The sequence below is a fragment of the Manis pentadactyla genome, chromosome 5 (genome assembly GCF_030020395.1).
Source record: "Manis pentadactyla isolate mManPen7 chromosome 5, mManPen7.hap1, whole genome shotgun sequence".
Taxonomy (NCBI): Eukaryota; Metazoa; Chordata; class Mammalia; order Pholidota; family Manidae; genus Manis; species Manis pentadactyla.
In genome coordinates, this window is record NC_080023.1 from 166266356 (window position 1) to 166289293 (window position 22938).

At 53.2% G+C, this 22938-nt stretch overlaps 1 protein-coding gene across 2 annotated transcripts in view; it reads right to left on the bottom strand.

Moving 5' to 3' along the window:
- SULF2 (sulfatase 2) overlaps positions 1–22938 on the bottom strand; it is a 110286-nt gene that overhangs the window by 7505 nt on the left and 79843 nt on the right. For both annotated transcript variants that reach the window (XM_036902046.2, XM_057503071.1), the window contains 7 exons: positions 20739–20908; positions 15672–15822; positions 14414–14589; positions 10860–10988; positions 9377–9433; positions 8746–8875; positions 6804–6996 (listed from right to left, as the gene is read on the bottom strand). In XM_036902046.2, the coding sequence (XP_036757941.2) occupies positions 6804–6996; positions 8746–8875; positions 9377–9433; positions 10860–10988; positions 14414–14589; positions 15672–15822; positions 20739–20908 (1006 nt within the window). The remainder of the gene's footprint in view (positions 1–6803; positions 6997–8745; positions 8876–9376; positions 9434–10859; positions 10989–14413; positions 14590–15671; positions 15823–20738; positions 20909–22938) is intronic.

Genomic DNA, 22938 nt, shown 5'->3' on the forward strand with positions numbered 1-22938 from the left:
TGCTACAATGTGTTTGAATGTCGAAAATGCTATGCTGTGGGAAAGAAGACACAAAGGCCACATGGTGTATGATTCTATTTATATGAAACATCCAAAATAGGAAAAAACAGACAGAAAGCAAATTAGTGGTTGCCAGTGGTGGTGGGGAGAGTAATGGGATTTCCTTTGGGATGATGGAATGTTTTAGAACTAGACAGAGCAAGGTGGTGGTTGCACTACAGTGTGCATGCATCAGATGCTCCTGAGCTGTAATGTTTAAAATTATAATATAAAAATGGTATATTTTGTTATGTGAACTTCACCTCAGTTTTGAAAAAAAGCAATGTGAATTTAAAAACATTAAGGGGATTGAATCAGTAGTCAGGAAGCTCCCAATAAAGAAAAGTCCAGGACAAGTTGCCTTCGCTGGTGAATTTTACCAAACATTTAAAGAAGAATCAACATCAATATTTTGTCAAGCTCTTCCCAAAAATAAAAGAGGAGGGAACACTTGCAAACTGATTTTACAAGACCAGCATTACTCTAAAACCAAAGCCAGGTAAGGGTGCTACAAAAAAGAAAAACTACAACCAATATCCTGATGAACATAGATGCACAATCTTAAAATATTAAGAAGCCAAATATAACAATACATTGAAAGGATCATACACCATGACCAAGTGGAATATTTTTTTCCAGGGATGCAAGGACAGTTCAGCACCTCTAAGTCAATGAACACTACATATCACATTAACAAAGTGAAGGATAAAAACCATATGATCATCTCAAAGATGCAGAACAAGCATCTGGCAAAATTCAGCGTCCATTTATGACAAAAGCTATCTCATAAGGGGCTAATATCCAAAACACATAGACTCACAACTCAACAGCAAAAAAACCCCAAACAATCCGATTAAAAAATGGGCAGAGGATCTTTTCCCAGAGACAAAAGCTGGCCAACAGGTATATGAATATTTGCTCAACATCACTAATCATCAGGGAAATGCAAATCAAAACCACAGTGAGGTATCACCTCACCTGCTGGAATGGCCATCATAAAAAAAGACAAGAAATAGGAAGTGCTGGTGAGAATGTGGTAAAAAGGGAACCCTTGCACACTGTTGATGGAAATGTAACTCGCAGCCACTATGGAAAAGGAGGTTCCTCAAGAAATTAAAAATAGAACACCAGATGACCCAGAAATTCCACTTTTGGGTATTTGTCTAAAGAAAATGAAAACAGTAACTTGAAATACTTGCATCCTCATGTTCATTGTAGCACTAATTACAGTCACACACACACACACACACACACACATTATTTGGGTATTTGTCTAAAGAAAATGAAAACAGTAACTTGAAATACTTGCATCCTCATGTTCATTGTAGCACTAATTACAGACACAGACACACACACACACACACACACACACACACACACACACACACACACACACACACACACACACACACACACACACACACACACACACACACACACACACACACACACACACACACACACACACACACACACACACACACACACACACACACACACACACACACACACACACACACACACACACACACACACACACACACACACACACACACACATTATTTGGCCATGAAAAAGAATTGAAATCTTGCCATTTTCAACAACATGGATGGGCTTCAGGGGCATTATGCCAAGCCAGAGAAAGAAAAATACTGCCACTTATGTGTGGAATCTAACACGCACACACACACACAAAGGCCGAGTACAGATGCCAGATTGGTGGCTGGTGGCTCTTTGAGGCAGAGGTTGGGTAGGCTGGGTGAAATGGGTCAGGGGGGTCAAAGGCACAAACTTCCGGAAAGTTACAGAATGAGTTAAGTCGTGGGGATGTAACATACATATGGTGACTTTAGTTACTATTATTATCTGTAGTTAATAATGCTATACTGCATATTTGAGAGTTGATAAGAGATCTTAAAAGTTATCACTTAAAATCCTCAAATTTTTGTGACTGTACAGTGACAGTGGTACTGTGACCATTTCACAATATGCACAAATACTGAGTCATGTACACCCAAGACTGTGTCAGTTATACCTCAATAAAAATTAAACTCCTCCCCCCATTAATTGGACTTGGGGGGAAAAAAAAGAGCTGGACGGCACACACTTCCGGAAAAGGGAGTGACTGGGGAGGCCACTTAGCTTTCCCGAGTCTTTCCCCACCATGAGAGACTCAAGAGGTGCTGCTTCCAGGCGCCAACTCAGCGAATGAAAACTGAGGGCATGCAGGTTGAAGTCAGAGCCCAGGTTTCCTCTCTCTTCTATGGATTCAAAGGCCCATTTGATCAAGTTGCTCAAGTTTCAGAAAGGGGTGGTGGTGGAGTAGGAGCATAGATTGCCAGCTTCTGAAGAGAAAAACGGGAGATGTGCCTGCTTGCCCAGGCTCCAAGGGCCCGCACAGTGGCCTGGGAAGGAGCTGATGCCCTGTAGACGCGGCGGGGTGGCCCCCAGTTGGCCACAGTCTCTACTTCTTCCTGTTCCAGAACTCTCCACCCACACTCAGCTCTCGCCCTGCCGTGACTCGAGCCTAACCCTCTGGGCTCCTGTACTTCTTTAGAGAAGGGCCTGAGTCAGTCACCACCCAGCTTTCTGTTGGGTCCAAATGGCCACCAGGTGGCAGCCAAGGCTCGAGGACTGTCTGGAGGTTGGAGGTGGTGGTGCCTAAAAATGGAGGAGGCGGCTTTCTCTTGTGGCCGGGCCCAGGGCTCCTGGATCCTGTCTTGCTGCCCCCACTCTTGAAGCAGGTGTCTGTATCTTTCAGTTCTGACTCCCTTGTCTGAGTCACATGGGTCAAAGGCTCTGGGGGTCCAGGTCCGGGTCAGGCATCTCTTCAGTCAAGCCTTGGGCCTTTTCTGGCCCTGGGCAGCTTTCTTGTGGTCTTTTTCCTCCCATAGTTCAGTCTCTCTGAAGCATGGTGCCTGGGACCTCGATGCACACGGCGCTGAGCTGATCTCACTGGGAGAGCAGGTCATAGCCGCCCCAGAGGGCCATGCACTAGCCCCACTAGGTTACTTCTGCGCCTCTTCTTGCTTCCTCAGAAGTCAGCTTTGCATCTTCCCTCCTCTATCCACGGCCATAAACCCACAGGTCCCCAAACCGTGTCCTCTGCCTGACTGTAAAAAAACCTACTCTCACCTGTTTAGATCCATGGCTGTTTTCTCACTACAGTGACTGAGTTTAGAGGAGGCAGAAACTTTAGCCCACAAAGCCTCTAATATTTACTCTGGCCCTTTAAAGAAAATGTCTGCTAGGCTCTGCGTTCTTTTCTGAAACCACACCACTTGCTCTCCTGACCACTCGAGTTTTCTTTGCTTCCAGGGTCCAGAGGTTCCCTTCCCACCACTCACAGTGGAAAGAGGGGGACTTCATAACCCACTGGCCGGGAGCCTAGGCGGTCTGCTTGCTTGGTGCAGATCCTGAGCAGTGTGTGTCCACAGGCAGTTAGTTAACTTCTGAGCAGCTGCCTGCTCACGATGGTACTTGCCTTAGAGGACGACTTGAAACAGAACTGGTGTATTTTTCTGCCCCTGGAAGCTACTCAGCGGTTAGGGACTCGGCAGCTGTGACATCCTTGCCCGAGGTCAAAACCCGGGCCTGCCCACCTCCCCAGGCTTGGAGCGTCTGTCTGATGCAGCACAGCCTGCCTGCTCTCTGCGGCTGGCACTGCCAGGGCCTTTGTGCGTCCTCTTCCCACAGCTGAGAACACTGGCTCTCTGGCTAGTCACAAGGCCGCTTCCTACCCCACACTTGGCTTTCAAATGTCAACCAAGCTCCCATTCTAGGGCCGCCACCTCTCTCCACCTGGTCACACTGTTTCATTTTCTCCATGCATTTTCACTGAGGAAAGTGATCTTCTCATTTTGTTAACTTGCTTACACCTCATCTCATCCATGAGATATGACCAGTGTCTCCTATTCAACTCTGTGACAGCCTCTGGCACATGCCAGGGCCTGCACATTTGTTCGGAGAGTGAGCGAGCACACACTGGCCTCCTCTGAGCCGTCCTCTCCCCGCAGTCCTGGGTCTCTCCTCTGTCCGGGGCTGGCTGGCCCCACCCAGCTTCCTCACGCCGCAGCGGCATGCCAGTGGACCCCAGCCCGCCGTAAAGCAGGCTTCCCGAAACTGGCACCTTGGGGCCCAGTCCGTGTTTGCTGTGGGACTGCCTGGGCATCACAGGATGTCCAGCAGCATCTCTGCCCACTGGACACCAGGAGCACCCCTCCATCAACACTGTCATGACAGCCAGAAATGTCTCCATGTTGCCAGCCTTCTCCTGGGGTAGGAGGAACTGCCCCCAGCTGCAAACCCCTGCCCTAGGCTGGCTGCTCAGAAACGGACAGAGCATCCTGTCTGCAGGCACTCCCAGGAGGAAGCATGCTGGGCCGGGAGATGGGGCTCGGGTCCCCACATTGCCTGTACGACCCCGTCTTTCCTGTCCAGCCTAAGGAGTGACCCCCTGCCCTGCTCCCGGGGTTGCACGGAGGAGCACATATGACAGGGCTGTCACGTTACACCAAGGCTCCTTACCTGAGGCTCAGGTTGAGCTGAGTCTCAGCTGTTAGGTACACTTTTCTTTTCCTTTAAGCATTAGTGGGCAGAAAAAGCTTAATCACGAGTTCTCATTATTTAAAGATTACCCACTGCATCACGTGTAGGAGATGTTAGCTGTGTAATTCAACTGGAAACCAATCATTTTATTTGGCTAAAATGATGAGCTTAGTAGTTACTCATTGGCTTGTAGGGAACTATAAAGGGACACCTCACTTGGGAAGTGCTGTTTGAGGCAGGAGCTGGGCTGTCTTGGAGACACCCACCTGCTCTGTAATGGGGCATACGTGCCACGGCCCGACAGGGCAGCGTGGGGGGCACCGAGCTGGCCACGGGACGCCCCGGCTCTCATGAAGCTGTGATGGCATTTAAGTCCATCTTAAAAAGGCAGGACATTCTGTCACAGGCTACAACGTGGATGAACTTGAGGACATCATGCCAAGTAAGCGAAACAAGTCAGTCACAAGAGGGCAGATGCTGTGTGGTTCTACTTCTGTGAGGTACCTAGTCAAACTCAGAGACAGAAAGTGGAAGGGTGGCTACCAGGGCCTGGGGGACAGGGAAGTGGGGAGTTATTGTTTAATAGGCACAGAATTCCAGTTCTGCAAGAAGAAGAGGTTTCTGAGGATGGATGGTGGGTGATGGTCGCACAACAATGCGAATGTATTTAATACCACTGACCTGTGTGCCTAAAAATAGGATGGTAAGCTCTGTGTTGTATTTTACCACCGTTAAAAAGCCCAAAAAACCAGAACTAAAATCTTGCATTAGGCTTCAGTTCTCTGGGTCTGGGGGCCAGAGAAGTAGGCAACATGGGAAATTGCCCAGCTCTTGGGGGACACTTCTAGCCAGCTGACCAGTGCTCATGGAGACCAAGTCTCGGCACCCAGCAGCCCTCTGAGCATCTTCGTAACACAGGTGTGCTCGTCCCAGGGGCTGCAGAGCCTCGGGCTGGGCATGACCAGCTGGGTCTTCCAGCCGCGTCTAAGAGACCTGTACTCTCTGCTGTCTGCTTGCGGGCTTTCTAACTGTCCTTCCTCAGCCCTGCCGGAAGGGAGGGGCGAAGCCTCAGGCAGCAGCTCAGCTGGGAGGGTGGTTCCCCCTCTCATCCCAAGTGTAGTGGATTCTTGTTATTTGAGGTATTTATGTTCTGTAAAGTTGCCCTGAACACTGAATTAGTTTGCCTCAGGGAAATACGGGGTCGGTTTCCTGTGAGCCCCTGGTCACATGTTTGTTAACTGATCAATTCTGAATCTTACTCTGTGTGTGTTTGTTTAAAGACACCTCATTTAACATATATTGTTGGTTCACGGACACTGAACTCACAGCCAACAGCACTGTGACTCGCGCCTGGATGAAGGTTATCTAGTCCACGCAGCACACCGCAGCCTTCCTGTGCTTAGGAGCACGGCACAGCACTTGAGTACCATGCCTGGGGCCATTTTAATAGCAAAAAAAAAAAAAAAAGAAGGTACAAAAATGCAAAAATGTGACACTAAATAGCTATGAGGAGCACGCCTGTGTGCAGGAGAGCCGATCAAGAGGGCAGAGTGTTGCCCTGCTCAGCAGCTGGGAACGTGCACGCTGTTTGCCGCTCTGTACCTGCCCGTGAATGACCAAGAAAGCACCCTGAGTACTGACTAGAGGGCTACGAACAGGTCTGGGCTAGGAAGGGAATTTGCAAGTTTGTAGTCCCCAATACTGAGGATCGTCTGACCAGCCTATCCTGATGGCTGGCCCTCCAAGTCACACCGAGCCCAACCGTCCAAGGCACCAGGGTTTCCCGCTAGGTCCCAGGGCATCTCCCAGCAGGCTTTCTGCCCCTGTCCCTTCCAGCCCAATGAAGCGGCAGCTGGAGGGTCCTTTAAAACACAACTCTAATCTTGGCTCTTCTGCTCAGAACCTTCTGGTGGCTTCTTGTCTCAGAGAAAGGGCCCTTCAGCCCCGTGAGGCTGGTGTGATGCCCTCCCCCGTGTGCATGCTCTCCCCTCTTCCTCTTCACACCACTCAGGACGTCACCAAAGCACCTTCCCTCTGTTGCCACCCCTCCCCACCAGAATGGGTAGGTCGTGAGGGGGCTTTGCTGGGTCCTCAGCTCCTAGAATGCTGCCTGACACTAGGGATGGGTGTCTGTAGAGTTGTTTGAATGAAGGAATGGGGTCACCCAGGCGCCATCCTGCCCTCCTGTCCCACTCCGCCCAGCCCGCCACACTCACTCTTCCTGAAGAACTTCTTCCGGCGCCCGGCCAGGCTGAGCTTGTAGTCCCCAGCGCCACAGGGGCAGGCCTCGCTGCCCTGCCCGAAGTACCTGGGCACCAGGTTGGACAGGGCTCCGCCCCTGAGCTGCGCCGGGGCTTTGCACTTGCGCAGCTGCAGCTTCCCTGTGGCGTCCTCCACGCACTGCCACTTCTGCAAGACAGCCGGGACCCCAGGCGCCCAGGCCAGCCCTCTTGTCTGCGTCCCCAAACTGGCCTCTCCCCGCCATTCCCTCCCGCTGCCCTCGCTGGAGCATGGCTCACAGCAGTCCATTCGGGAACAGTGTGTTCAGTGACAGACGGACACACATCTAGTGAGGGAGGACATGGGTGACACCTAATGGGTGAGTGGGAGCTGCAGTCACAGACAGGCCCCTCTGAGAGAATCACGGGGGACAGGCGATAGTCATGGGCAGGGAAGGGCATTCCTGGAAGGCACAGCATGAGCAAGGTCACGGCAGCCGCACTGAGGGGGCCTGGGTCAGCAGGGCTGCGACTGCATCCTGCCAGCCGGGTGGGTATTTGGGACTGGGATCCTGGGGGCCCTAGAGCCGCGTTCTGGGGACTCTGGATTGATACTGCCCAGCAGCTCCCAAACCCCACGCTCCCGTGTTCTTTGCCTTTGGGTTAAGCAGTGCGCTCTGCTAATTGGTTCTGAAGTTGCTGGTATCCCAGGAGCGTCTGACCCCCACCTGAGAAGTGTGCTTGTAGTCCCCAGCGCCACAGGAGGAGTGGCGGGGACTTGGGGGGACTGACAACCATCCCGGGGGAACAAAAGCTTCCTGGCCTCTCAGCTTATTCATTCCTTATAGATCAGAACTGAAATTGGAGTCACTTCTGGCATCTTCCCCGGATGTCAGCTCCAGGGTAGCAGGGGTTTCCATGATGGGCATTCAAGGCTGTCACCCCAGTGCCTGGCAGTAGAGGAGCACATGGAGTGCTGCTGCAGTGGAGTGGTGGAGCCCAGAGCTCTTGGTGCCTGGTGGCAAAGAACGGTTTCTTCCCCCACGAGACATCCTCCCTGGCAGGGGCAGGGGCCGGGGATGGGGAGCACACAGCCATGAGGGTGGGCAGTACTGGTTCTGGATATGCTGGAGCTGCCCAGATGCAGGTAAGAGAAACCCACCCACCTTGTGCCCTGGCCCTCCCTGCCACGAACCTATGAAAAACGGAATAGGAAGGCCATGCTCTTACTTATTCTTGGTGAAACGGGCACACATCTCCAGGCCACAGCTCATAGACAGAGGCCAGGAGGCACTGCCTATGCTCCTTGGACTGGGCCAGGCCACCCCACCCCTTGCTCCTCGGCCCCCTTGCTTGGAGCCGTCTTTATGGGGCCGTGGCCTCTCTCCTCTCAAGTCCACCTTGGCCTTCCATGCCTCAGAAAAGTTGAGTTCAGACTCCAAATCAGTCAGTTTCTGCTATCTCTAAATACTACTCAGGTTATAATTTCCTTAATATTTCTCTTGAAATTAATTCACTTTTTAAAAACTTCCTTTATTCAAAAAGGTAACTTCCTATTACACCTGTATATGGAAAGCCAGCCACAAAGAGCATCCTGTAAAAGTCACCAGCATGAACACAAAGCCACTTAACCTCACAGATGCCATGCGGAGGCCTGCTGTGTCTTTGGCGAAGGAGGATTGGACAAGGGCTACGAGGCGCTCAAGGAGAGCTGTCCTCTGATAGGAGCGGGACTGGAGGGGAGCTGAGAAAGGAATCTCTGAGAGTTGAGTGGCACACATCAGCAAAATACCACAGCTCAGGGCCTGGCCTCACCGGCTGCACTGGCCTGAGGGCTGAGGGGCAGGCCTGGGTTGCAGTTTAGGGGCACAGCCCCTGGGAGGGGTGGAAGGGGAGGGTGGGTCGCCCCAGCCCCCGGGCACCGGCCCTTCCCGCTCACCTGTCCCAGCTGCTCACAGGCCGTCTGGTATTCCGCACGCTGACACAGGTCTTTCACGCGCTGGAACTTGGGCAGGAAATTCTCCTCCTGGGCTTCCACCTTGTCACTGTCCCTCTTGTGCAGCAGTTTGCTGTGGGGCAGAGTGGGACATGGGGCTGGCCTCTCAGCTCTGGAGGGGCACGTGGCCTGCCAAAGGGGTGGCTCACCCTCAGCCCCAGAACAGTGCTGCCCGGGAGGGTTCAGGTCCAGCTGGCTATGTCATCTGATTGTTAAGAGACTTAAGAAATCGGGATTTTATAAAGAAACCTCCCAAACTGCCAGAGTTGGCAATAAGTTAAAAACACTGTGAACATGTGCAGGGAGGACATATCATTTCTGAGGGTACATGCAGCCTCTGGATGCAGATTCATTGTTAACCACAGAACAGCGAATCGGCTCACAGAGACTGGATACAAATCCTGTCAGTGCTGGAAGGCCTGATAACAGTATCTTCCCTCCTGCCCTTGACAGTGAGAGCTTTACTGGTGCAGGTGGGGCTGCCAGGAGCTTCCCGGATGGGCAGCTGGGGGTGCTTCTGGGGGGACTGCTCGGCCGGATGACCTGGGGCGGCTCCTCCAGGACCAGCACTCACCCTCTCTCTACCAGGAAGGAGTCGCGCCAGACCCTCATCTTCTTTTTCAAGTGAAACCTGCTTGGAAAAAGCACACTTTCATCTTCTCATCAAGGTGGGGGTCGGGGCAGTCCCCTCATTCTCAGAGAGGCACGCATGGGTCCCAGAGCCAGCTTCGGCTCCCCGTCAGCGTGGGGTCTGGGGACTCGGGTCGTTGGGGTGAGTGGGTCCGGCCGGGTACTACAAAGGCTCTCACACCCGTACCCCTGGGCAGAGTGGCTCCCCCCAGAGATTCGGGCCTGAAGGAACCTGGGCCAGAATGACCGAGGTCAACGTGCTGTCACGTGCAGGTGTCTGTGCGTGTCTCAGTGCCTCCAGGAAGTCCAGCAGGTCCCAGCGGGGGAGATCACTTCCTCCCTGTTTCAGCACCAGAAGAGTGGCTGTCCTGACTTCAGGTTCATTATGTTGGGTTTTGGGGGGATTTCCTTCCTTTGATCCTTTATAGTTGGATCTGGGTGACCCCAGTGTGTATGTCATGCAGTTTCACTCTAATATTTCCACTTCCCAGGTAGGGACTCAGGCTGAGAGAGGAAGCTCCATTCCTGTACCCAACTCCCAGGCATCCTGGTTCCCAATCCAGTGCCCCCGCCCCCCCCAAAACATGTCCATTTTATACCCTTACAGCTCAAAAAAACCTCACAATCGGAGGGAGGCAGCTCAACACACGTGGTCCCCCTGCAGCGCAGCCATATGTGGGCTGACAGTGCCCACGAGGGCTGGACTAGCTGCAGCAGGTGCAAGCACCTGGGGCTGCATCCAGGTGCGCAGTTACAGAGCTGGCCACCAGATGTCGCTGCTGCCACACCTGTGGCTGCAACCCTCTCCTTTACGGTGCCCACCAGACTTCAGCTGCAGGGCTTAGCTCACCTTCCCACCTGTCTATTTTTGCTCACCATCACTGTTTCCTTTTCTGCCTCCAGGACACCTGGCAATATGTTCCCATCACACCATCTGGCATTAAAGCCACAGAGCATGGCGACACAAGAGTGTAGCCCCCTCTAGCTGAATCCAGACTTGCAGAGTGACCCCCCAAGTCATTTGACCTCTCTCAATGTCCAAATTGGCAAAGTGGGATAATAATGCCTACCTCAGCGGGTTATTGTGAAGATCAAAATAATAAAGTCCTCTGCAAAGTAATCAGAACAAGGCCGGGTGCACAGTCAAGTGCTTAACTGGTGTTGACTCCTTTTCTTATTTCAAGTTTTACAGTTTTAACTCTGAGAAGGTCTTCACCTGGTCACCTTGGCCATGTTCTAGATGGGAAGATGGAATCTTAGGGAGGGAACATTTCCTCCATGGCAGGTAAGTGGCTGGGACAGGGGACGCTAGAGCTCCAGCTCCTGACTTTTGGAGACCCCCCTTCTCCGCAGACCCACATGGCTTGGCCATGAGTTCATGCAGTTGGTGCCCCTCACCACAGCATCCCCCCTGCTCCCCTGCTCACCGATTCGCTGGCCGCTCTGTGTCCAGCAGCTTGAGGATGGATTTCCCATCCATATCTGAGGGGATGTCCAGACCCGCGATGTCCAGGATGGTAGGGGCCAGGTCGATATTGAGGACGATATGGGGATTCCTGAGGGAGGCAGGGAGACTAGGACTTGGCCACCGGGTCAGTGGGGCCCAGACTCCCTCAGGAGACAGGGGCATGGAGGCCAGCGGGGGCTGATGCCCCGACTCTCCTTCATCTCAGACCTCGACACGCCCCCGGTGGCCCCCCAGCCCCTCACCTTCCGTGCCCCCTTCATACCACAGGATGCTGGGATTAACAGGCCCTGTGGCCTCTACTCGGCTGTTTCTTCTGCCAGGAATGCCCTCGTTGCCCCCCACTCCCTGAACAAAGACATTCACCTTTAAGAGCCCAAATCCTGGACCTTCCTGGGCCCCTCTGCACCTGAGGCAAACACCGATCCCTGTATCCTTAGGCCAGGCGTGGCCTCCCTGTGCGGCTTTCTCCCTTGCTGCCCCTCTGCCGGGATGCTCCTCCTCTGGACACCAGAGCGGCAGTCTCCCTCGCCCGCTATGGCCTTTGCCTAGTGATCACCAAGGAGGCCCTTGGCAGCCTCCAGGCGGCTCGGTGACGCCCGGCGTGTAATCCTCTCCCCTCCGGGGTGGGCCATCCCAGCGGAGCACGGCCAAGGGAATGGGATGTCACTCCACGGTCATGTTACATGATTTATGACTGTCTTGCTGGCCATTCTCCCTCGTCGGCTCTGAAGAAGCTGTAGGTCCCCCTCCAGAAAGGATGCGTAGGGAACGCCCTGGGATGCAGGCTGTGTGAGCTCGAGTCCTCTGCGTGTACCTGAACAACCCCATGGGTGAGGCAGCAGGTCCTTCCCCAGAGGAGCCTCCAGATGAGACAGCAGCGTGGGCTGACATCTTCACTCCAGCCTAAGGGAAGGACCAGCTAAGCCAGGCCCAGACTTCTGACCCACGGAAACGGTGAGATGATACACACGTTGTTTTCAGTTGCTGGGTTTGTAATAATTTGTTATGCAGCATGGAGCACTGATACAAGGCCATTCCTAGGACCCCACCTAGAGCCACACCCCTGCCTGGGCTCCTACACCACCTACATTATCTCACTCCAGAGTCCTTATTGCCTTCCATTCACTATATATTTTACTCATTTATCTGGTTGATGGTCTGTTGCTTAATTAGAATCAAATTGGAAGGAAGACTCCATCTGTCTTGCTTACTTCTGTATCGCTAGCAACTTTACACTTAGAACACCGTAAGTGCTCAGTAAGGATTAGCTAAGTGAATTTTGTTGCTTAGCTCCACCATACATTTATCACTTCTCCTGTCTCTGCTTTCCATCCAGGGGTGTTCCTCACACGGTGACCTTAGGGATGTGCCCAGTACAGAGCCTGGCACCTGTCGAATAAATGATGGCTGCACGAATACACTCACCCCAAGGTGGATTAGTGCCCTGGAGCTGGAGCTGAGGGGCAGGGCCTTGGTCCTAGGGTTTCAGTTGTCTCTGACCCCCTCCCTCTCTCCAGCCCAGTACCTTGTGAGCACTGGACAGGTAGCCTTGCACGATGGGATGGCCGTGCGGGGGGTGAGGCTGGGGAGGGCGGGGGAAGCTGTACTGTGGAGTCACTTGAAGGTGAGCATACGCTGTGATAACTTAATCTGGCAGGTGCAGGGAGCTGGAGAAGACTGCTGGGGGAGTGGGCGCTATGCTGAATGTCGACAACCAGCAGCTAGGTCGACCTGAGTTGACTCAGCAGTCCTGCTCCCCTAGGCAGGGTGGGCTGGACAAGACCGTATTCCCAGCCCGCATCCACGCCTTGCTCAGTAGCAACAGTCCCCAGCCCCATTCAGATTCCAGCACCTGATGGGCTCAGCCTGATCACTCCACGTTTTCCATCACCCTGGCTACAGTGATTGGTTTAGGGATAGACATACGACCCAAGTCAGGCCAGTGAGTCAGCTTTAGGGCCTCTGTTCACACCACTGCTTGATTTTTTAAGCCAGCAGGGTGGAAGTGAGGGTGACTCTGCCATTATGAGAGAAAAGCCTGCCTGAGAATGAAGCTGATTCAGAGCAAGCTAGGGCTGCGAGATGGAAAATGAGAACTTCCTGATGTCATGATGTGACTGCTGGATCCCGCCATGCCTGAAGCACTAGTTTTGGACTTTCCAGTTACTTTAGTTACTGCATTCCTTTTGTCTTCTTTTGTCTTATCTGGTCTGAAGGTGATTTCTGCTTTCAACCAAAGGACTCATGGCTGACAGATACTCTGTGCGACTTCAGCACCAAGCCTGATGTTAGCATTTTCCTTCTCTTGTCCCCATGGGGTGTGGTTCTGGGTCCAATGAATCAGGTCACAGACTCAGAGTCCTGAGTGAGGTAAATGCTTTCTATTCATAGGGGTGGTTCAAGGCTTCAGAGAGGCAGTGCGGATGGTGGACAGGGACAGACCGCCTGGCTTTTAGTCCCGGCTTACGTGCCGCGTGACCGCAGGCAGCCTCTCTGTGCCTAGGTTTCCGTAGGTACGTGACAAGGATCAGAGCGGTGTCTACCTGCAGGGTCGTTGTGACGCTTCCGTGAACTACATGGTGTAAAGGGCTCAGACCCGGGCGGGCAGAGGGAGCCGGGCAGCCACGTTACAGCTCTCAGCGCAGGGGGGTCCCCAGATCCAAAGACAGAGCCATCTGATGAGGTCAGCACACAGCGATGACACTGCGCTTGGACTCACACAACCTGCCTCCAGAACTGCCACCTAGGGCCCGAGGTGGCGGGACAGCTCAGTCCTCCCACAGTGCCACCAGCGCCCTTTCAGGAGGAACTGGGCAGCAGGCCGAGCCTGTGCCAGTGGGCCCTGCAGCCGTCTGGGCTCCGGGCTGGGTGGAGTCAGACCAAGCAAGCGCCTCACCAGGAATTTATCTGCATTTCAAGAAACCACTGGAGTCGGTCCCCGTAAAATCACAGCTGCTCTGAGGAAGCCACTGCTGCTACGATGCCCAGCCTTCCTACCTGCTCCCGGCCCAGACTCAGCGTTTTTGCAGCCAGATCGTGTCATTGGAGAGGCCAGCCCGTCGAATATGCTGGCTGAGGGCCCACATGGAGCTCAGGGAAGGATGGGAGGGGAGGCTATTCCCCTTTGTGCTGTGGCTGAGCAGCTGATCTCAGCCGAAAGCCTGGGCCGAGGTAACAGGTTCCTCCCTGAATCCACCAGGCCCGACAGCTGCCACATGCAGCTCAGCTCCCCGATTCCCTGGCACTCTGCCCCACCACAGACAATCTGATTTCACAGGTGCTAACACCTCCTGGCCGCCCCTTCCCCAACAGACGGGTGTACCCTGCAACAGAACCCACCCTCCGAGACAGTGACTGTTCCACTTGGCACGGAGGTTCACCTGCCCAAACTGTGTGCCGCCCAGAGAATGGCTGGGGGCTGCATGGTTGAGCCACCTGCTTCTTGCCATCCAGGTGCTAGCAGAGCCCAGAAGTCTCCCTGGGAACATGGGGCCCCAGGGGTGACGCACTTACAGCGAGCCAGCCTCCACGTTGGGGCCCCTCACGTAGAATGGGACCCTGATGTCGAACTCGTATGGCATGGACTTCCCCTTCACCAGGCCGAACTGGCCGATATGGTAGCCGTGGTCAGCCGTGTACACGATGTAGGTGTTGTCCAGCTCACCCGTCTCCACCAGCATGTTGTAAATCTGAAACGCAGGGAGGGTGGTGAGGGGACTAGCTCCATGCAGCCCTGCTCTCCCCAGGGTGACGGGGCATGTGAGGTCTCTGGCCCTGTCCTCCTGGGCGGGCCCCAGGCAGCCTCCCCCTCACGGCAGCCTCCCCGCCTCCCGTCACTCCTGTCCTCTTCACTTCTCACCGGCACTGTCTGCCTCCCTGTTAGAAGTTCCCTTGGGGCAGGGGCTTCTGTCATGTTGTTCTCTGCTGTCCCCCATGGGCACTCTGCATGGGCACTCAAGATGCTGTTGTATGAAGGAAGGAAGCTGGAGCACAGCCTGTGGCAGGGTTTGTGACCCACCGCAGCGCTGCCCAACGGGACATTTTGGGCTGCCCAATCTGCTGGCCACCAGTCCCGGGCACTGAATGTGGCTGGTGCCATGGAGGAAGTGAACTTTAAAATGTGTTGTATTGTAATTACATTTACTAGCTATGGATAAGATGTGTATTTATTGCCTTCAGTGGGGTGTTACTCGAGGAGTGCAGCTCTGACTCGTGCTGCCACGTGGGTGACCTGAGAGCTGGATGCCGAGGGAAGGGAGGCGGGCGCAGACCACGCTGCGTGTGATCCCGTTTATGTGAAGCCTCCAGAGGAGGTGCATCCATGGAGACGCTCAGCAGATCAGGGGTTGCCTGGGGATGAAGGGCGGGGGCTTTGGGGTGATGGAAATGTTTTCAAGGCAACTGGGGTGATGACTGTACAACTCTGCAAATGTACTGAAACCACTGCACTGTCTGTCAGGTGGGTGAAATGAATGGTATGTGAATTCTCTCTCAATAAAGCTGTTAAAGAAATGTCAGTAGCCACATGCGGCTACCAGGTTGGACGGAACAGACCCAGAATGTTAACGTTCACGAAGGCACTGGGTTGTGGGTTGCTCCAACCCATGTAGCCCAAGTCAGGACTGTGCCTTTCAGCCTGTTGCCATTCCTGTCTGGCGGATGACACTTGGGACAAGGCTGGAGGGCCAGGCGGCTTCAGGCCTGGCCTGCTGCAGGGCGTGGGAGGGCACCCGGGAAGAGAGCAGGCACGGAGGGGCGGAGGGCGGCCTACCTTCTGCACAGAGTCGTCCACGGACATGAGGGTCTGCAGGCGCTTCCTCTGCAGCATGTTGGTGAATTCCATGTGGATGGGCTTCATGGGCCCCGTGTAGCGCATGATCCAGTGCTTGTCGGGGTTGGGCGCATAGTTATAGCTTGGCGTGCTGGCGGGCAAACACAGCCAGAGGTCAGGCTGGCGGTGCCTGGGCCCAGGCCCCAGCCCACCCACACCCCGGACAAGCAGCTGCCTGGCACTGGGTCTGCGGCCTGGGTGAAACCTCCCCCACCCGGGAAAGGTGGGCACGGGGCTCTGCAAACCCTCAGGCCAGCATTTCTCCAGGTGTGGGGCATGGCCACAGCACAACTGTGGGAGGGACAGTGCCAAACAACCCGGAGCCACAGAGTGGGACAGGCCAGCCCCTCCCATTTCAGCTGTCGGCCCGCCCACTCCAGCACGGCCCAGCCTCAGTCTGGTGCAAGTCTTTTAACACCTCACTTGACTTTGCTCATCTCCCTTTTGAAAGGAGGGGAGAGACTCACGTTCAGAGCCTGCAGCAGACATAGTACCTGACTCTGATTTAATAGCCCGGCATTCATTTTTCAGTTACCCTGGGTGGATGGCAAGTGACAGTTGTGATTAAGGCATGACTACAGAATTTCCTCTCGCAATAGATTTTGGTTAGGGATAAAAAAAAGAAAATTGATGAGAAAAACTAGGTAAATAATCGTCACGCACATATGGTCAAAATTGTGAGGATGGCGCCTGAGTACATTTGGGACACGCCACATTCTTTGATTTGTCACAGTTATTCTTCCTGTTTGCTTTAGTGTCCCATTTACTAAAGAGGAAACAGAGGGTCAGAGAGGCTCAGGGCCCTGTACACAGTCTCCCTGAGAGGGTGTGGGAGCCTCGGGCCTCTGCGACTTCTGGTGTGGGGTCAGTGATGACGCCTAATGATGACCAAACGCATCAGTGATGACCTCTGACTTCTGCTGAGCACCGACCGTGTGCAGGCACAGCTCAAGGGCTTCGCCTTCAACCATCTCATTTAACACAGCCACCCGAGGAGCCGGCGCTACTTTTATTCTCCTTTGAAGAAATGAAATGAGGAAACTGAGGCCCAACGAGGGGACTGACTGGCCCAAGGCAGAACCAGGGTTTGAACTCCGGGGCAGATATGGTTGCCCCCTGCCCTGTTTTCATAAATGCCTGTCACGACCCTCCCATCCATAAACGTTCCAGCAAAACTTGGGTCAGGACACTCCTGCCGGAGAATTAAGCAGCAAAAACACACGTTAAGTCAGTTCAAGGCCTCAGAAGCTTCCAGATAATTCCAGTAATACATCACTTTGCCCCAAACCAAGAGCACCTCCGGTCACCTCGGCTCAGGCCGGCCCCAGGGTCTGAGCTACAACAAACCCCTGCGGTGTGGGAGCTCCAGGGTGGGACACGGCACTGAGGAGGTGCTCTATCTGAACCCCCACAAAACGTGGGTATGCTCCCACCGGGGCTGGTTCCCTCAGATCTTACCCCTCCCCAGTCAGAGCTGGAAATAAAGGTTTCCTCGGCCTGAAGACAAAAGGCCTTTCCAAAATGGCTGAGGGGTGACGGGTGCAGGGTGCAAGGGGAGGGAGAATGAGCCTTGCAGAGAACCCCCTTCCTTTGCCGGCCATGTCGGGGACCTTCACAGCCCCCCAAGCGTGAGAATGTTGGAGGGGTGGGAGTGATGCCATGGGGACTTTGTAGCCTGTGGGGGCCGGGCATGGAGACCGCTGCCATGGAGATGGTGGGTGAGTCACAAACCCGGGGATTTCTTCTGGACTTTGCTCCTGGCGGGTCTCCTGCCGCTAAATCCAACCGGGCCCATGTCCTCATTTGATTACAGGGAACGCTGCGCATCCCTGGGGCTGGCTTAGGGCCTGACCTGTGTGTATAACACTCCCAGGAACAAGCCCAACTCCCCTCCTGACCTCCCCTGCCTGGGATCTGGAAGATGCTTGCAAAGGGACGTCCTCCGTGCCACTTGGGGGTGTGGGAAAATCGGGCCCTCCCGCAGGCCCGAGGGCCCGGGTTCCAGGATGCAATTTTGAGCAATCATCCCTGAATCTATTAGACTCCAATAGGCTGGTGTCTGCCCTTGAGGACAGCGAGGGGGGTCTGTCCGGAGTCTGTGGGATGATTTCGGAAGCCCTTTCTCTGAGACCTCTTCTGCTGCGGGATCTGCAGGGCAGAGGCTGTGAGGCCAGGGCCAGCCTGGGGCCAAAGCCCCTCTGCTGGTCGCCCGCGTGAGGCCAGCCTCCTCCGGTGGGCGTTGGGGGGGGCGGTTACATTTTCACATGAACCCAGCTGCCTGCGGAACAAAGAGCCGAAACAGTCACCTCCTCAAGAATCCCAGGAATGTCTGGTGTGTTCACGACAAGGCCTGGAAGAGAACACCCCCGCCCTTGTGCTGGGGGGCGGTGGGAGGAGGGCTGCCCTCCCCAGCCCCTCATGCTGTGCATCTGCGGGGGTGGGGAGGGGGGCTGGCAGGAGCCCTGACACCTCCTGCCCTGAGGCTGCCACCACAGGCCAGGCCCCTGTGGGTCAGAAACAGGGAGGCCATGAGCCCACAGGAAGATGCCACACCTCAGAGGAAGCTCTGGGGGCTGGTGGGCGGGTTTGTGTCTTTGTGGGTCTGTGTGTGCGTATCTCTGTGTGTATTTGTGTATCTGTATGTGTCTGTGTCGTTGTGTCTATTTGTATGTCTGTATATGTGTGTGGTGGGTATGTATGTGTGTGTGTCCATATCTTAGTGTGTGTGTCTGTGTATGTGGTACATGTGTGTGCATTTGTGTATCTGTGTACACGTATCTGTATATATGTTTAGGCTTGTATCTGTGTGTCTATGTATCTATTTATATCTTTGTGTGTTTGAGTACCTGTATGTGTGTGTGGGTGTTTGTGTATCTGTGTGTGGCTGCGCATCTGTGGCTGTATTTCCCTGTGTCTGTACCTATGTGTCTGGGTGAGTATGGAGTGGGGTTGGGTGGATGGGCTCCTGGGTGGTGGAATGGGACCACACAGCATCACGAGCGTGTGTCAGAAGCCACAAGGCCCACCCCAAGAACAGGGTACAAGGCATGACAGGGTGATCGTCTCTGACAGAAGCCTCCTTATAGAAAGATCTGGAAGTCCGACCCAACAGGCAAAGCTCTGTCTCCTCCTCACTGCCCCCTTGACTGTCATAATTAAACATCCCAGCTGCAGAACTTTCTGGCTTTTGGTTTTGTTTTGCAAATGATTATACCCCAGAGATAAGAGAGCCTTCCAAACACATCCCTAATAAGACAGGGGGTTCTCTCAGTAAGTAATAGCAGGCGTTGCTCATGTTCAATTTCTGTAATTTTCATTTCAAAGGGAAAATGAGCAGGCAATGTCAGACGGTCTCATCTGATGGGGCTGCCGAGGGTGGGGGCTGCGGACACGAGCACCTCTTTTACTGGAGAAGCCACAGAAGCGAATCGCGCCTTCCCCCACCCCATGGCTTCTCCCTTGGGTGGGACTGAGCTGGCCGTGCGGCTCCTCCTGCGAAGGTGAACTGTCAGTGGGGTTGGGGGCCGGGGGAGCGGGGACCCCAGGCAGGAGGGCGCTGGGGTGAGGGGCAGGCAAGCCTGATGAGCAGAGAGGAATGCTGGGGTGGGGGGTTGAGCCCCTGGAATGCGGCCCATCCTCTCCAGTCATATCCTCTTCCCTAGACTGGGGAGCAGGAGGTTACCACAGGGCACTGAGCCACTTCGGGCGCCGCAGAACATAATTACCACCAGGGGGCTGGGAGGGCAAGGTTTCTGATTGCAATGAAAATAAACACCCGGAATATTCAGGTGGATTCCAAATGGCCCTGTCCTTGTTCAATGTCACAGCAAAGGCCTCTGAGTATCACTGCTAAGTGGGAGGTGGTGTGAGGCAGAGGAAAGCAGGGAACTTTCCAGAAAGATTTACCAGCCGGCTGGAGGGAGGAGCAGGAGAGGGCTGGGCAGTGAGTCAGGGTGGGATTTAAGTCCCGGCTCTGCCATTTCCCAGCTGGGCACTCTTAGGGAAGTAACCTCACCTCCCTGTGCCTCAGTTTCTTCATCTGTAAAATGGGAATACCAAGTGCGACAGGCAGCCTTCAAGGTAGCCTTGATGGCCCCTGCTTCCTGGTATTATACACGTTGTCGCCCCTCCCACGCTCCAGCAGTGCTGGTCTCTGTGGCCAGTAAAGCATGGCAGTGATGGTGCTTCACTTCGGGGTAAGGTTATAAAAGACTCCGGCTTCTTTCTCAGCTTCTCTCTGTTTCCCCCTTTCCCAATCTCTCTCTGCCTCAGATCATTTGCTCTGGAGGAAGCCAGCTACCACATGGTGAGGATGCTCAAACAGCCCTCCAGAGAGCTGGCTGGTGGAGGGGCAGCCTGTGACTGGGCCCCATGCAAGCCTCAAGTGGCCGCGGCCCCAGCTGACGCCTCGAATATAACCTCAGGAGACAGAGCTAGAACCTCCCAGACAGGCCACTCCCAGATTCCTGTCACACAGACACTGTGAGATGATACATGTTCATGTTGTAAGGTGCAAAATTTTGAGGTAATTTGTTATGCAGCAATAGATAACTAATACTTCAAGGGTCATCGTGAATATTCAGGGATTGAGTGCAATGTAAAGGGCTCAGCGTAGAGCCTGCCACATAGTCAATAGCTCAATAAAGGCTAGTAAATGTGTTAGTAGCCTGATGAAGCTATTGACCCCTTTTCAAAAGAATGTTTTAAAATGTATAAAGTAAAATGTGTAGGATGACCAAGGAAATTTCTTATACTAAAATGCAGTTCTAGCCACAGACCTCTTGGTAGGAGGCTGTGGGTCCCAAGTTAGTAACTCTTGCTGTCTGCTTTGGTCTAGCAGCCAGGCTGGCTGGATTTGGGCCCCGGTTAATTCACAAGTGAGAAGTGGGTTCCTGGGTTCTTGAAACCAGGAGGTTTCAAGCGTCACTGTCACATTATTGTACCAAAGCCTGACGCTCCCACCTTCACGCCAACCATTGGCTCTGCAGGCAGGGTGCTGAAGCTTACATGTGCTGGGATGCATTGGGGAAGAGGCGTGAGTACTGGGGGGCTGAGTCCTCAGGACCATGGGGGGCTGCATGGCTGATGACCATCAGGACGGGCCTGTGCGGGTACATCTTCTTGGATGTGCGAAAGAAGCTCACGCTGTCATTGGTGATGAGGTCTGTCAGGTAGTCCTGGGAAGTGGGGGGAGAGACAGGAGAACTGGTGAGGACCTGAGCACTTGCACTGAGCACCTGCTTTGTGCCAGACACAGGCTTCAGGGACACAAGGACCAAAGCAGACAATCCCTGGCCTCGTGGAGCTGATGGTCCATGGGCAGATGGACAATAAATAAGGAAGATATATGGAATGTAAATGATGCTATCCATGATATGGAGAAAAATAAGCAAATAAGCACAGAAGGGGTTAGGAAGGATGAGGAAGAATTGCAATTTGTCATCATTCATGATGGACGTAAAAGTAATGGCTTATACTTTTGAGTGCTTATGGGATGCCAGGAACTATTATGTGTTTCCTTACATTAGGTCATTTAATTCTTACACAGCCATACAGAAAGTAGTGTGATAATAAAGGCTCAGACAAGTTAAGTGGATTGAATACTTTTCAGCATTAAGTTTTAGGAACAATATCACATAGCTGATAAGTGTGACAGTCAGGCCTCCTGAGTCTTGGTTCCTAGGCCTGAAGTCATTTCAAGGCTCCAGGGAATACCAATGAGCAGGGTGGGCACACCCCTCCATTTCTGGGGTGCCTCTGTTGGGGGCAGGAGCAGACAAACATGTAAACAAAGAACCAAGATACTGACAAGGTGAGACAGATGAAAGAAATAAGATGTGACAAAAAGTAACTGGGAGCTGGGGTGGGGAGTGTACTTTAGTTGGGGCAGTCAAGGAGGGCCTCTCTAAGGAGGTGACATTTGTACTGAGACCTGAGTGATGAGAAGGAGCTGGGCATGGGAAGATCTGTATCACTAGGGTTCACCCTCAGCTGCCTGCTGGGATCCTCAGGGGAACTTTACTGCTGTGTGGGCCCACTTCCAGACATCCAGGTTTAAGTGGTCTCTGGTTCACCCCGGGCACCAGACTTTTCAAAAGTTCCTTAGGGGATTCCAATGTGCTGCTGGGATTGAGAAGCACAGATCTAGAAGAAGAGTTTCAGGCCAAGGAAGAGCAAATGGGGGGACTCTGGGGCAGGAATGAGTGTGCCATGTGTCTGAAGAATGTCAGCAGGTACAGTGCCGGAGGGAGTGGCACAAGCAAAGGGACACATAGTGTCTCCAGTAAAGTGAGAACCATGTGGATACTGAGCAGGAGGATAGAAGAGCTGGAGGAAAAATAAAGGGCAGAAATCGAGGGCTTTAAAAGCTCAGCATAGAGGTTGAACTCAGCCTAAACTTCTTGACCTCGGTAAATCTTTTGTCTCTTCTGAAGGTAATGCATTCTTGAAATTTACTCTCTGCCTCCTTGGAAGCAGCTCTGTCTAAAAAGATTGCTTTCAAAAAGAGATGATCATTTTAGAGATGTGAACCGTGTGGCATATATGCATACTGCTGGTGTACCTATGCATGTACAGACACACCTTCAGGGATACTCATACATTGTGCCTATGCACAAGGATGGTTGTCTCAGGAGTGCTGATAAAGCAAAAACACATCAGAGTGATTAGCAATCGGAAGATGACTAATGAACTGACATTGCTTTTATACTATGCAGACACTACAAGGGCAGATCTGTAGTTAACTGGGGTGGAAAGTTGTTCAACATACACTGTTTATGGAAAGAGCAAGTTACAGAGCCAAACCCAGAAAGATCCTGTATTTTTGTGGGGGAGAGAGGGAGGCCGGGTGGATAGGACAAGCCAAACCCCTATCTTCACAAGCTTCTGAGCACTAGGGAAGAATCTGCAAGGACTAATTGGGGGCTGGGATAAGACAGAAGGCAAGAAAGTCACTCACTACTTGATGGGCTTTTCCTTGCCTACTTTTTACCACTAAGTTTTAGGAATAAGGGAAGATTTTTATTATATAAAAGTATTATGTATTACATAAATTGAAGAGCTGCTGCTATACTTGGAGAACATGACCTGAGGATGTTAGAAAAGTTGTGTTACTAACAGTGGATCTAAAAATGGTGCAAAGCTCCCCTGAGTACAAAGGAGGGGTCGGGACCCTGACAGGAAATCAAGTCAGTGCCTTCAGGGGATG